Source organism: Rhinopithecus roxellana, chromosome 17, assembly GCF_007565055.1.
Source record: "Rhinopithecus roxellana isolate Shanxi Qingling chromosome 17, ASM756505v1, whole genome shotgun sequence".
In the NCBI taxonomy this organism is placed as follows: domain Eukaryota; kingdom Metazoa; phylum Chordata; class Mammalia; order Primates; family Cercopithecidae; genus Rhinopithecus; species Rhinopithecus roxellana.
The window spans coordinates 78,604,050-78,617,899 of NC_044565.1; the positions used below are offsets into that span (position 1 = coordinate 78,604,050).

Below are 13,850 nucleotides of genomic sequence, written 5' to 3' on the forward strand. Positions count from 1 at the left end.
GCATGGATTGATGAATATCAGTTTTCTGTGATATGTCCCTGGGTCTAAGTTCCAGCCTTTTTAGTAATTCCCTTGAGACGAAGCTGTATTAGAAGTTTTTACCCCCTTAACTGGAAATCAGCCCACATCACTTAATTTCATTAGTATTGTTGACTCTCATACTAACCACCACTTTGAAAGTCATAGCCCCAATTCACTCTTAAGGAGATTTCAGCTCTGAGCATCTCTGCATATATGGGCCCGTAATGGGGCGTGACTTCCACCGAGCTCCAAGCATGAGCTAGCCATGATGTCTCCAGACTATTTCTTGGCGGGATTCAACACTGTCAACACCTTCTGGAAGTGCTTGTTGTATTTGGATTACGTGACTATGGTTAATGTCTTCATACTTCTCATTTCCCCAGAAAAACTTCAGGGCAACTCCCAGCCCCTCTTCAGACATTTTCAACATTAAATTCCCTCTCTATCAGTGTCATCTCTCCGAGAGACCAAAACTACCTCTCCTCTGGGGCAGGAAATGATAGTTATCACCAGCCTTCCAGCATTTACATCTCTTGGTGATGTTCTTGCCAAACACATGTTTAGTCTCAGTCTCAGGTGAGGGTTTTCAGACTGTTGATTCTACAGGAGCATTCCTCCTCAGTTTGCTGGCCGCTGGTTTAGATTGGGGTGTGGCCTGCTTGACAGCAGGATGTATTTCCAAGCATAAAAGTACTCAGGATCCCAGAAATAATAAAGCAGATAGGGCATCGATCATTTGGAAGTTTTATTTAATCCGGAGACATATCCATGATCCAAACAACCATAGACTTGGGTTGCAGTTTCCCTTGTCTCTCCCTGAGCTCTCAGTTTCCTCATGCGTAAAATATGGTGACTGTAAGGAATAAATGAAATAACACATGTAAAGTGCTTAGCATGGAAATAACTGAACCATAGCAAGTATTCCATAAATGACAGATCTGAATTCGAGACAATCCTACACATTCACAGAAATGCCAGAAGAGGCCCCTGTTCTCATCTCTAGAGTGGGAGTGCCCCCCCACCGTAATTTAATGATCTTATTGAATTATCTTATTACTGTTGACGGACTCGAACCACTTGAACCTCACATCCTAATATTAGCTCTTTTGCCATTGTCTTCTGTTTCCATGCATAGAATATTTTCTTCACTATTCTCTTGATAAGAATAGAGTGAGATGCTCTTTAGAGTTCATCTTTTTTATCCCTTAAAGCAAACAGCACCAGGCTTTCAGGAGTTGGAAAGATTGCAGATGAATAATGTCTTGTGCTCTGATTTTGTGTCATTCCCCAGATGACTTTGTGGTGCAGAAGCCAGAGCTCAGCACTCCCTCCATTTGCCACGCCCCTGGAGGAGAATACTTTGTGGAAGGAGAAACGTGGAACATTGACTCCTGTACTCAGTGCACCTGTCACAGCGGACGGGTGCTGTGTGAGACAGAGGTGTGCCCACCGCTGCTCTGCCAGAACCCCTCACGCACCCAGGATTCCTGCTGCCCACAGTGTACAGGTAAGCAACATCATGCCTCATATATGCTTGGTGGGGAAGGATGCAGCTCTGGGTGTTGTCATTCTGTGGGACCCACAGGTCAGGGTGACCCCCATGTAGGAGTGCGCCAAACCCGGTATCGCCTCAGGAACAGCTATCAGCCTGCTTCCTGCATGTATTCTCTTTATCAGCCACCTATTTATGCAGTCAGTGTGCCTCATACCTGAGATAACTGAAACAAAAAAGGAGACTGTTTATCTTGCCATTTATTTCCTTAACCCTACATCTCAAACTCAAGGAATATACCTAAGTAGAGATAGTTTCACCGCACCAAATTAACCAAATGATTTTGTTAATGTGAAAAGTCATCCTTGTGTAACAAATGTGAAGAATAGTTATTGATAAATAATGTAAATAAAATTCTTTGAAAAATATAAGGGTGGTGAAGAGACCTTGAAATATGCATAATGCCACACCCTCAAACTTGGGATGATTAGTAAGTTAATATCAAAAAGCATTAAGTAAGTAGCACTGCACATGTATAAGGAGTGCTAATTATTTTCTACTTTTTATTTCTCAGATAATCTGACCTTAGCAGGTAAATGTATGGCCATGAAACTTATTAGAAGGAAATTTGTCAAGATGTTAATCATAAGTTACTGGTTTTATATAACTTTAGTAGTACTTTTAATTAACAGTAGATGCGACTTTTTCAAAAGATATTTAAATATAAAATTACCAAGTTGACAGAACAAGTAGTTATCTTGTTGTTGCTTATTCTTCCCATATTTCAACTTAATAACCATTTACTTTCTAAACATATTCGTAGAGCATTTCTGCTCAGCAAAACATAAGCCCTTGTATTTTATTACTTTTTTTTACATTGGATTATCTAGTCAGCTTGCCAGAATCTGTTGTTTCATTATTATGTGCAGCATCATCAGTGTCTAAATTTTTTATAGGTTTATGTTGATGGCGTTTTTGGAATTAATCAGATGAACTTATAGGGATAGCCACATTACTGGCTGTTGTCATCATGCACGGCAGCCCAAGTATTATCATTTTAGTACAGAATTGTTAATCTGAGAAGCTTAATTAGCACTACATCTTTTCTAGTATAAGAAATCGTTCATATGTGTTACATTTTTAGGATATGCATGACCTATCATTTCCGACTATGTTGGCATCACAATTTACTCAGATTCAAACCTTACTAATTTTTTTTGTTAATATATAGCAATGACTTTACTTACATCCCCTTGGTAGAAACCCCTTAGAGTGGTCTTTTCCTTGGTGATAATGGATTTATATCCATTTATCTATTGAATTTACAAATATTTATAGAATGCCCGAATTGAGCTATGGGGATTCCAAGGTTAATGAAAACAGACATGACTCCTGTCCTGGAGCAATCGCCAAAAAAAGAGCCAAGCAATCCAATATTCCACATTAAGTCAATAATGATAAAGTGAGAGGTGTGCCTTGAGAGGGAGGATTCAAGAACATAGGCAATCCGGAAACTAAAGCAGCAAATACCCCTAGTGCTGTTTGTGTTAGGATCTGAGTGATGAACTTAGGGGTTGACTAAGGGAGTGGCACTGGGGGAGGAAATGCCTCCAGGACCACTGGCCCAAATTCATTGATGGGACACCTTACTGAATTCAGAGTTTCAACCCATACAGAGAAGGAGAGCTACATGGAGATGGAACCTCTGAGTATGCTAATGTGGGTGGCATGTGCAGAGGCCCAGGGGTTCTAGCCAAGCAAGGCGGTGGTATTCCTGCATCCCTTTCCATCTTTCCAAAGAACAGGCAACCCCTCACGTGCCTGGCTTTGACTTCTCATTCATTAACTTAGGCCTGGATTTTTTTCTTTACCTATAACTAATGGATGTTTCTGGACTTTCTCATTCACAGTTGTATTGAGATACAAAAAAAATAAAAACCTTTAAAACTCAAATTATCAGTTTCTTCCCATCACAGTAATTCCCAACAGTGGCATTGATAAGCGGCATATTACACATATAGAAAAATACCATCTCTAATCTTAGGACACTTGCATTCTAAAATGGCCCAAAAGGCATAGCTCCACAGTGTGGTAACAGCTTACGAAGGGTCGTATCCCTCATGCTGCTTCCATCTGTGGGATGCCCTGTCATTTCCTCTCTTCAGCTTTCCCTTTTCTCTGGCCTGGTTTAAAGCAAGGTCTGGTAAGGAAATGAGGAAAGATTGCACATCACTGCAAGTGAAGCTTATTTCACCAGCATACAAAAGGGAGAAGGTAAAATAGCACTTGTTTCTTTCCATAATGTTTAAAATTTTCTTTCCTTTATTTTTAGAGTTGGAAAAAAGCATGGCAGAGAAGAGAGAGGGAGGTAGAAAATAAAAAGAATAAAGGAACACCAGTGAAAACACTGGTAAAGATCAAGTAAAGGAGTAAACATTTGGAAACAGAAGTGTAAAGAAGGGGGTCTAGAGCAGGAAAAATGAGAAAAGAGGCCCAAAGAAGGGAGATGCTATGAGTAAGATTCCAAAAAACAGTGTCGGTCAGGGTTGGATCAGGAACCTCCTGCCTGGTGGAAGGAAATCTGCAGACTACCTCGGCTCCAGCCCTCATGCCATCACTGCCAGCATATGCTGATGCCCTCTGGGTTCTTTCCAGGCCTCGGTGAGAGCCCTGCAGATTCCAGGCTATTCACTTCACTGTCATTCCATAGCTTCCTCACTGCTGTTCCTGCTTCCTCTTTTCAGTTTTTAGACACAAGGTTGGAAATGCTTGCATGAGCTAAGTTAACGTAAGTCACAAAAACCTCACGGAGATTTGCAGGGCCTATTGTGAACAAGAGGGTGTTGTACTTATTTCTAGCCAAAGCAGAAGTTAGCACTGGTCAGTCTCTTGAAGAAGAAATTATCCCTAGACATAGGTAACCACAAAAAGGTCATTGAGAAAGTCATCCTATCTTGCCATCTCTAACCTATGTGGATGGGATCTGTGGAATCATATCTGAAATCGGACCTGGAGTACATATGGAGCCATGGAACGAATGGCTGTTCTTCAACTTATGCCTGCTGCCTTTAGGACTAGTCATAGGAGATACAGTTACCCAGTTTAAAGGAGAGGGTATGGGCCAATCCCATTATGCTGGCTTCTCTGTCTCTCGGAGAAGGTCGACAATGAAGTAACTGCCTTGGTCCTCAAAAAGGCCCTTCTGGTCACATCCTGCTTACTGGCTGTAAGGTATATTCATGAGGTGGATAGAAGGAAAAAGTGGCATGTAGAGCTTCTGGATCATGTGCTAACTACATGTCTCAGTTGTTTCTGGTTCTTGGCTAAAAATAAGAGTTCATGAAGTTGGTTCTGGGAAGAACAGACGACATCTCTTTCGATTGTGGATGCATTGAGAAAATGTGGCCCTCTTAGAGGTTTGCTAGGTAGGGCTGTCGTGGCTGTGTCTAGACTCTTGAGTGGTGAAGTTGATTGGAAGTGCTCTCTTATCAGTGGGATTATGACATTTCTAAACTAGAAACCACACCCACTTACATTTTCCTTTCTGATATCTCAGTCATATTGCTGCCTGAAGTTACAGTTTTCATTGATTTTAGTGGAAACCAATGCCCAAAGTGATATCTAGATTTTCTGGTGACATTTTCTGTTGCAAGTTGTAAATAGATCTGGGGACTTTCAGGTCTCAGTCTTTAAATAGCAAAGAAACAGATGATTTGCACATGATTTCTCTGTGGTTGCATCCTTATGAGTGATTAAGATTTCTTATCTTTCAGCCATTAATGTGAATTCCTGAGCATTGGAATGTTGCACATAGGTGGGTTTTGGTAGTCTGGTATAATGAAAATTTGTCTGAATATTGATTGGTCAAAACTGCATGTGGCCGTAAGTAAGAAAAAACCCAGCTACAATTTTTAAGTAAATAGAGGTTTATTTTACATATATGACAAGACATTTGGAGGCAGATGTTTATCAGCATTGATTCAGTGCCTCGTTGGGGTCAAGGCCTTTCTCTTCTGATAGGGGTGTCACAGCCGTGATCAACACACTCCTATCAAGGCAGGAAGAATGTGGAAGGATGATGGCAGAACATATCTACCCTTCTTTGAAGAAAGTGAAAGCTTTCCCAGAAATCCCCTCATTAGCCATTACGTCCCATTACCTACAGCTAGATGATGGGGCCACCCCCATTTCAAGGGAGCCTAGGAAAGCAGGGAACAGATTGTCCCATTTACTTACATGCATTGTAATCGAAGTCCTGGGACTACCCCAAAGAAAACCAGGATTGCATTAAGCTAATAAAGAAAGAGTGGATGTTGTGTAAGCAACTAACAGAATAACTGTGACACCTCTTTTTTGATCTTTGTTATTTTGTTTAAAAATTTAAGACCCTTCCTGAATCAGCCTTTCTGATTTGTTACTGTGTCGTTTATTCAAGGAGGCACCCAAAGCCATCATGACTGGGTGTGCTTTGAAACACACTGTGTTGCATAGTTGCTGGCCAACAGCAGCACCTTTGCTGACCTATATGTTCATTTTTCCAGATCAACCTTTTCGGCCTTCCTTATCCCGTAATAACAGCGTACCTAATTACTGCAAAAATGATGAAGGGGATATATTCCTGGCAGCTGAGTCCTGGAAGCCTGACGTTTGTACCAGCTGCATTTGCATCGATAGCGTAATTAGCTGTTTCTCTGAGTCCTGCCCTTCCGTATCCTGCGAAAGACCTGTCTTGAGAAAAGGCCAGTGTTGTCCCTACTGCATAGGTAAGACCAAGAAAAAAACATCTTTCAACTGTTTTGTTTCCTACTTGACATGTCACACAGACCCAGTGTAGCAACATTGAGCAGAAGAGAGGTATGGAAGATGTACTCCCAAGAGGAGGTGCCTTAAGAATAAAGAAATGAGGCCAGGCGCGGTGGCTCACGCCTGTTATCCCAGCACTTTGGGAGGCCAAGGTGGGTGGATCACTTGACGTCAGGAGTTCAAGACCAGCCTGGCCAAAATGGTGAAGCCCTATCTCTACCAAAAATACAAAAATTAGCTGGATGTGGTGGCACACACCTGTAATCCCAGCTACTCCGGAGGCTGAGGCAGGAGAATCACTTAAACACGGGAGGCAGACGTTACAGTGAGCCAAGATTGTGCCACTGCACTCCAGCCTGGGTGACAGAGCAAGACTCCATCTCAAAAAAAAAGAAGAAGAATAAAGAAATGTTCTCTGAGAATGTCATAATGTTATAGCACTGTCGTGTTCTATCAGGCTCCTTTGCCAGTTCAGGGTTTTCAATTTCAGAACTCTTTCTCCAGCCTATTTTTTTTTTACAATGTTTTGTTTTTTTATAGACAGAGTCTCACTCTGTCACCCAGGCTGGAGTGCAGTGGCTCAATCTTAGCTTGCTGCAACCTCCGCCTCCTAGGTTCAAGCAATTCTCCTGTCTCAGCCTCCCTAGTAGCTGGGATTACAGGTGCCTGCCACCTCGCCTAGCTAATTTTCATATTTTAGTAGAGATGAGGACAGTGGTGGTTTTTTCCAGATAGAAACACCATGTCTCATATTAGAGTCCGCTTAGTTTATAAAGCTTGCTGCTGCCTTGAGATCAACTAAATATGACATACTAATTTAATCTCCCAATTGTTCCTGTCTTCTGGCACTTAATGGATTCTGTTTCAGCCACGTGGTTGTCCCTATCAATGGCTAGGCACACAGAGTGAGGCCTGAGTAACTCGAGAGCCCTCTCCTTCTTGTGACCCGTGGTGGTGATGCATCTTTGTGAGCAGAGGGTCTATGTATATTAGCACCTAACATTTGGGCCAAAATTAGTCCTATGGACATAAGCCAGATGCTGTTCTGAGGCCCAAAAGGTGAGACAGCTGGCAGTTCTATCAAGGACAGCCCCTGTTCCCTAGGCTTTCACTCTCTTTTAATGCTTTTGTATCCAGTAAAGCTCAAAGTCAAATGAAAGACGGTGACATGTCTCAATCAGGTAGTGAACCTATAATCAGAGTAGCAAATGAAAACTTTACAGTCTGTACTAATCACACATATTGTACATTTATTGTTGGAGATTTTGCATGTTTTCTAAACACAAGTCATTGCATATATCTGGAGTGATAGATGGGGAATAAAGGAGATCTGGCTACAGAGTTTTGTGGCATTTCCCATAGATAAGCTGAGGAATGATGGCCGTAACTCAAGCTCATGAAGACATCTCCCTGTCCTTGTCTTGGAACCTCTGGCCACTAGACAGGGCCACTCTGAGTCTTTGACTCTGCTTGTTGGTATATGAGATGGAAATAGCTGTTCTTAGGAATTTTACACAGATTTTCTTACTGTAATGGTCAAAGAGTAATAAAAGTTCTGTTTTAAAAGCTAGATGGCCAAAAAGTAATAAAAGTGTCTGTTTTAAAAGCTAGACCCTCTTTTAATAGTGTTACCATCCATATAATTTATTTTTCAAACCATGATGCTTTTGAGAGTGAAAAGGGGGCTGTTAATAATTCTGATGGGACAATAGTCATAGATCAGGAGTGTCCCAAGCAAACTGGATATGTGGTAGCCCTGCATTTTAACACCAGCTTCTCTGTACTGCCCATAAGCTTTCTAGCTTCTAAGTAGAGCCAAAAATATATCAAGGCATATATCCAATTTAGTGCTACTTACTTTTCAAAGAGCTGATCAAAATTCACGCAACAAAATGGCACTACCTTTGGTGAGATCTAAATGAAAGCTACAACTAGGCTACTATTTAAGGCTGGGTAAGGGGAAAATATAGCCAATATCCCCATAGTTATATATCAAAACTTTTTTCTTTTAACTTTGTAAGTTCAGAGGTACAAGTGCAGTAAAACTTCAATACTAAAGGAAATGGTTCACAAGTCAACCAGGGATACTTGTGTCATACTTGGGAAACGAGGGACCTGGAGGTCTGAGAATTCCATGTTACCTTCAGAGGAAAAACCTAACAGCAGATCTCTCACGTGTTGAAAATTCTCAGATTGTTTTGTGTAAATTTATTGTTGTGTTTTGCTACTTGGTAAATTCATAATTAGTAAATTATTCAACTAGTAAATTTGTTTTCATATGATAGATAATCATCTCTCACAAAACCAATTTAAATTCAAATTTATGAAGAGAAAATTCAAAATTATGAATAGAAACTTTCAAATCATAATATTCTTTAGTCTTCCTTTTTATTTTTTTATTTTTTGCCTTCCTACTTTCTATTCCAATTCCTGCATCATTTAGATTATACATTCTTCATTGGTGTAGGAAAAAAAGGACCAGTTTGGCTCAAATTTGTGATTTTGATTTTAAGTTGGACTGCAGCACTTTTGCTAAATTGTAGTTCATATGAGCTCATAGTGGTATAGTGGATATTTTGATTCTGATCTATCTCTCTCCACAACTCCCCTCCCTCTCCCAAACTGATGCATGTGTAATTTTATCGTATAAACCTATGACTTACCTTCAGGGGACCATGCTGGGGAGACTTAACATTTAATGAACTATAATCGTGTGCCTTATTCACTCGTTCATCTTAATAATTTATATGTGGTGGTGTATTATTGAAATAGTCATTAAGCTGTCTTCTGTCTGCATATTTACTTTGCAAGTAGCCTTGTTAGATAGGCGTTCATCCTTTCTCTTCTAGCCCTGCTGTGTCTAAACCTACGAAGTCAAGTTCACGACTATGATATAGGGATTTCCTGTCTGACTCTCCAGTTTGCATTTGGGCTTGTTCTCTTATCAACTAAGAGGTCCTGACTTCCAGCCAGCTTGGTCCCTATATAAGGGTGCCAACCCTGGACAGCACAAGCCACCCAAAGGCAGTTGCCAGCTGTGCTTCATTGGCAGAGCCTTTATCACCATCCAGAGATCACTGAGCAAAGGAAAAACATGGAAACACGGTCAGGCGGCATGTCTTAAAGCACCCAGTTGTTTGTCCAGTGGGCACCAAAGACCAGTGCTTACATTGTTTCCTGTTTTAGGCTTTCTCAGTTTTAACCCAGATTATCGTCTATTCTCAGGATCTTGTGTATCTCGCTGTTAGAATGTACAGACTATCTCACCCCAGCCTACAGTGCTGACCTCACCTTGGCTGTAGGGCTCTTCCGTGGATGAATGTTCTCCCTAATTAGTCAAATACAGATCTCTAAAAACCTCAAACTCACAATTAAGGGACCTCTTTTATTAGTGATCAAAAAAAAAAGTTTGCATGTGAAGTATCCTTTGTTCCTACTGTAAGAAAAATGAAAAGTGGTGATTCTACCAAAAGTAGTTTTCTGACTACAAGTATTTGTGCTCCTTTTGTTAAATTATCAATTCACTAATGTGCAATGATAATGCTTCTCTTTTGATGTGTGAAGGCCTCATATTATGTGTGCTAATTTAATAGGATATGTAATATAGACATAATTAATAGGATTGATGATTAATTCTGAAAAGTGAACAGCTTTGTCTGGTTTCTTATAATACCCATCATTAGGGAATTCATTCTTCTGCTAGAAAGAAACTAAATAGTAATTACCCATTCATTTTAATGGAACATCTTCTGATTCCCTAATTGTTTTGTACTTTGGCTTTCTATGTAAATACATTCAAACTTAGATTTTATTCTCATAAGCTGACTATAATGAAGGCTTAAAGGATGAAGAACAAGAATCAAAAGTTGACAAGTATGAATCAGGTGGAGATAAAAGGTCTGAGGGAATTCTAATGGGTGAAAAGAGATTTGATATGTGGTTCCTTGTAAACAGCAGATGCCTCTGTTATGACATGCTTAGCCATGCAAGAGCGTACTGGTTTCTAAAGCATCCCATGGCCATTTCACTGATTACATGTTACATGCCTTTCTCAAACCTTGCCAGAGCAAAAATTATTTCAGTGCTTCAATGAAGTCTTTATTTCATGACTTCAAGGAGGATAGCAGACAAGTACATTAGCAGCCCTTATACCACACCACTCATGTGCCTGTGGGAATACTCATATCCCCATATGAGCCCTGACCACATCACCCTTGCTCTGATGTTCGTGTTGGTGATACTTCTGCCCATACTGAGTACCAGACTCTGGCAGCTTCTGGAGGGGGAGCCATGAGTCTTTCAGTAGAACCTCCCTGTGTCCAGAGGTCAGTCATTCCTGGTCAGATATTACAAAGAAAGAGTACAACTTTGATCATAAAGTCTATCTTAAGTTAATTTCCAGGATTTTCAAGCCCACTTCACTGCTGCATCATACCTGTTGGCTTTGGAAGTCAAGATGCTCAGGTATGTCCCCCAATTAACCCACTCTAGGTGATCAGGACCGATGTTGAATAAATAGCTCATGTGTTGGCCAAGTCTTAAGTGTTAGTAGGTAGAACATTGTTTTGAAAATTATGACTTGGCAAGTATTTGTTTGTAACTGTGTATTTTAGAAGATATTTCAAGGTCAGATTTTTAAAGTCATTTGTTGGCTAGAAATTATTGAGTCAGTGTATCTTTCTCACTTTAGAAATTTGGGATAGTTTGTGTTTATTATATATAATATATATATTTACTTATCTGTACGTTATATAAAATAAATACAAGTACATATGTGGCTCATAACTTCCATGTGAACTAAGTTGAAATGTTCTGATTACATGCCTTTTAATCATCTAGTATCATTGAAGTGTTTTTAAATGTCATATATCTGTAAGGATCTGTGAAAATGAGTTCTATTATAGGTAGATGGTACACGAAAAATTTCTAACAGGTTGTATTAATACCTCTGTATGATTAGAAGTTGGCTATTCTTACATTTATGTATTTACTAATATTTGAAGTGGGACTTTCACATGGAGCTGGCCTAGCTTGTGTTGTAACTGTATTTCTTCTCAATTGGCTGTGATACTGTCACTGTATAGTAATCTTCTCCATAGTGATCTTCAACTAGCAAATGATTAAATAATCTTTAACCTTAGTAGGGAAATGTCTATACCTTATATCAAGTCAATCTATTATACATTATTCCTTTTTCTTGTATTCTGTTTATTTAAACGTAACTCTGCTAAACTGGTATCTTAAGAGATATATAGCATCTCTTTGGAACATCTGTTGATCATTGTGTATTTAATTCAGCCCAAGAGTCAAATATAGTAAATATTTAATTCAGGCATCTTTAAGCTATACAACCCATGAAACTTAACGTTATGCATTTTGAAACCATAATGATACGATACTGCCCACCTTCATTGGAACATTTTTCACTGCTGCTTCTCCAGTGTATTTTCTTAAAATTAAAAGCTTCTGCACATTGGAAAGAGAACTTCCCTTGGAACCAGAGCATTATAATCACAGCTTTGTCACATTCTAGCTTTATGTCTTGGTGATCTGATGTAACCCTAGTTCAGTTTCCTCATCTATAAGATGGCAGTAATAATATTGTCCTGAGCTTCACAAAAGTGCCAAGAAAATTAAATGACATAATGTACATGTGCAAAAATACTTTATAAACAGTAAACACAATTTAAGTGTAGATAGATTCAGTAGAATTGCTGCTCTTGTAACAGATTGCAGCTGATCTGAGTAACATTATCAAATCAATTCTAGTATCTCACTGTTAAATGTAGCAGCTGGCTTTCTACAAGAGAAATGCCTGGATACAACATCTCAGGAATGAGCTTTTGAAGGCCAAGAATATCTTAGACAATGCTTTGGCAGTGTACCTCATCCTGCCTACTCTCATCTTAAAATAGCCCATGCCCCTTTGGTCACTCCATTGTAACCCAGGTAGAAACAGTGTGCTTTCTGTAGCTCAGCTGTGTTGCGACAGTGCCTTGCCCACAAACTGCACTGTTCTTTCATACCTCTAGACATTATCAGAAGAGAGAAAATAGGGCTCATTTATTTTCGTTTATATTGAGAGGCTAGTCACATTTGAAGAGTCTGAACTTACTGTGCATGATCCACTGTGATTCCTGGGAACAGAGTACGTGGCATTTATCATCAGGGCGCACCCTCATAGGGAGGAGACGTATACCTCCTGCACATTCTTCAGAGCTATCAGTTGCTGTGGCCCTACACGGAGGCCCAGGTTGTCACAGTTAGTGCTAAAAAGATTGAAACGAAAGATGAGAGGTGTGATTTAAAAGAAGGGGAAACAGGATGATTGTCTGTGTATTGTTTAGAGAGTGTAAGAATGAAAACATTCTGGTTGTCATGCACCACGCTAACTTTGGAACTGGTCTAAAGTTATCACAACAAAAATAAGCAATGTTTGATTTCGGTTTGTTTGGGTCTTACCCTATGCCCTGGGAAGCAACTGATCTTGCTTCTTCCGCAAGCAGCTTCCTCTTCTCACTTCAGTATCCTTTCCAGGCCTCCGGCTGTGTAAACAGAAATTCAAGTTGTTCTAGTTAACTTAGGGAAAACCCCTAAGCCGAGTAGTCTAGGTGTGTTCCAGCCCCACATTCTTAATTTAAAGAGCTCTGCTACACGGAAGAGAGGCTGCACTGCTATTTCCAGAGCGATCCAACAGCTTCTGCCTTTCTCTTATTTCGGTCCAGGAGGCCAAACCTGATTTTGTACCCTGTAGTGGTCAAGGATATGGGGGAAGGAAGACCCCTATCACGGAGGGCCCACCCTCTGGAAGCTGCTGGCAGAGTTTTCTTAACAGGGCTTGGACTGTGACCAGATTAAATATCTTCTGTAGGTGCAGAAACTGGCCAATCTGGAAGGTCCAATGGCTTCTACATTAAGGTTTTCTTAACAAGATGGTATACCCCAACTTTTACATAGATTGCTTCTTTTAAGTCCTAAAAGAAGTTGTATTTCTTCCTCCGTATTTGGGCCACCTTGATCTTTAGTTGTTTCTGCCTGCCTTTTAAAATGACATTTTTACATTTCCAAAATGATTTCTGTGAATAATGTCCATGTACCTTAGACACATCTTGGACTGTAGGCCCTACTATGACATGAGACCACATTTAAAGTTGAAAATAAAATGTTTCCTTCAACTACTATCCATGAAGTGCTTAATCAACCCATAACAAATGCTAACACAAGGGGTAAGCTCTATTACTGAAAACTTGTGTCCTCTTTGCATGCACTGGTTCTCAGCCAAAAGTGACTATGTTTACTAATTTGGTGAGATTTCTTTTTGTAGAACTAGGACTTAGAAGTCTGAGCAATCACCTCTTTCTTTCTAGTATGTTGAAGAAATCTGATAGGCTCTTTTAACCTTTATAAATACACTTGCACTTCCTGTCCTAAGAAATAAATGAAATAAAATAAAACAAAAATGGAATTCTAAGAAAAGCCTTAAAACTGGCCAAATCTGCTTTCACAGCAATTAAGGTTGAGGCAGTATGGAGAG

General features: G+C 39.9%; 1 protein-coding gene and 1 long non-coding RNA gene across 5 annotated transcripts in view; one reads left to right on the forward strand and one right to left on the reverse strand.

The window, feature by feature from the left end:
* CRIM1 (cysteine rich transmembrane BMP regulator 1) overlaps positions 1-13,850 on the forward strand; it is a 201,307-nt gene that overhangs the window by 166,601 nt on the left and 20,856 nt on the right. For all 4 annotated transcript variants that reach the window (XM_010373245.2, XM_010373263.2, XM_010373271.2 and 1 more), the window contains 2 exons: positions 1,313-1,528; positions 6,055-6,276. In XM_010373245.2, the coding sequence (XP_010371547.1) occupies positions 1,313-1,528; positions 6,055-6,276 (438 nt within the window). The remainder of the gene's footprint in view (positions 1-1,312; positions 1,529-6,054; positions 6,277-13,850) is intronic.
* LOC115894241 lies at positions 538-12,889 on the reverse strand. Its single transcript, XR_004054279.1, has 3 exons — positions 12,779-12,889; positions 12,432-12,585; positions 538-874 (listed from the first exon to the last, which is right to left on the reverse strand). It is a non-coding gene; the product is annotated as an uncharacterized LOC115894241 (long non-coding RNA).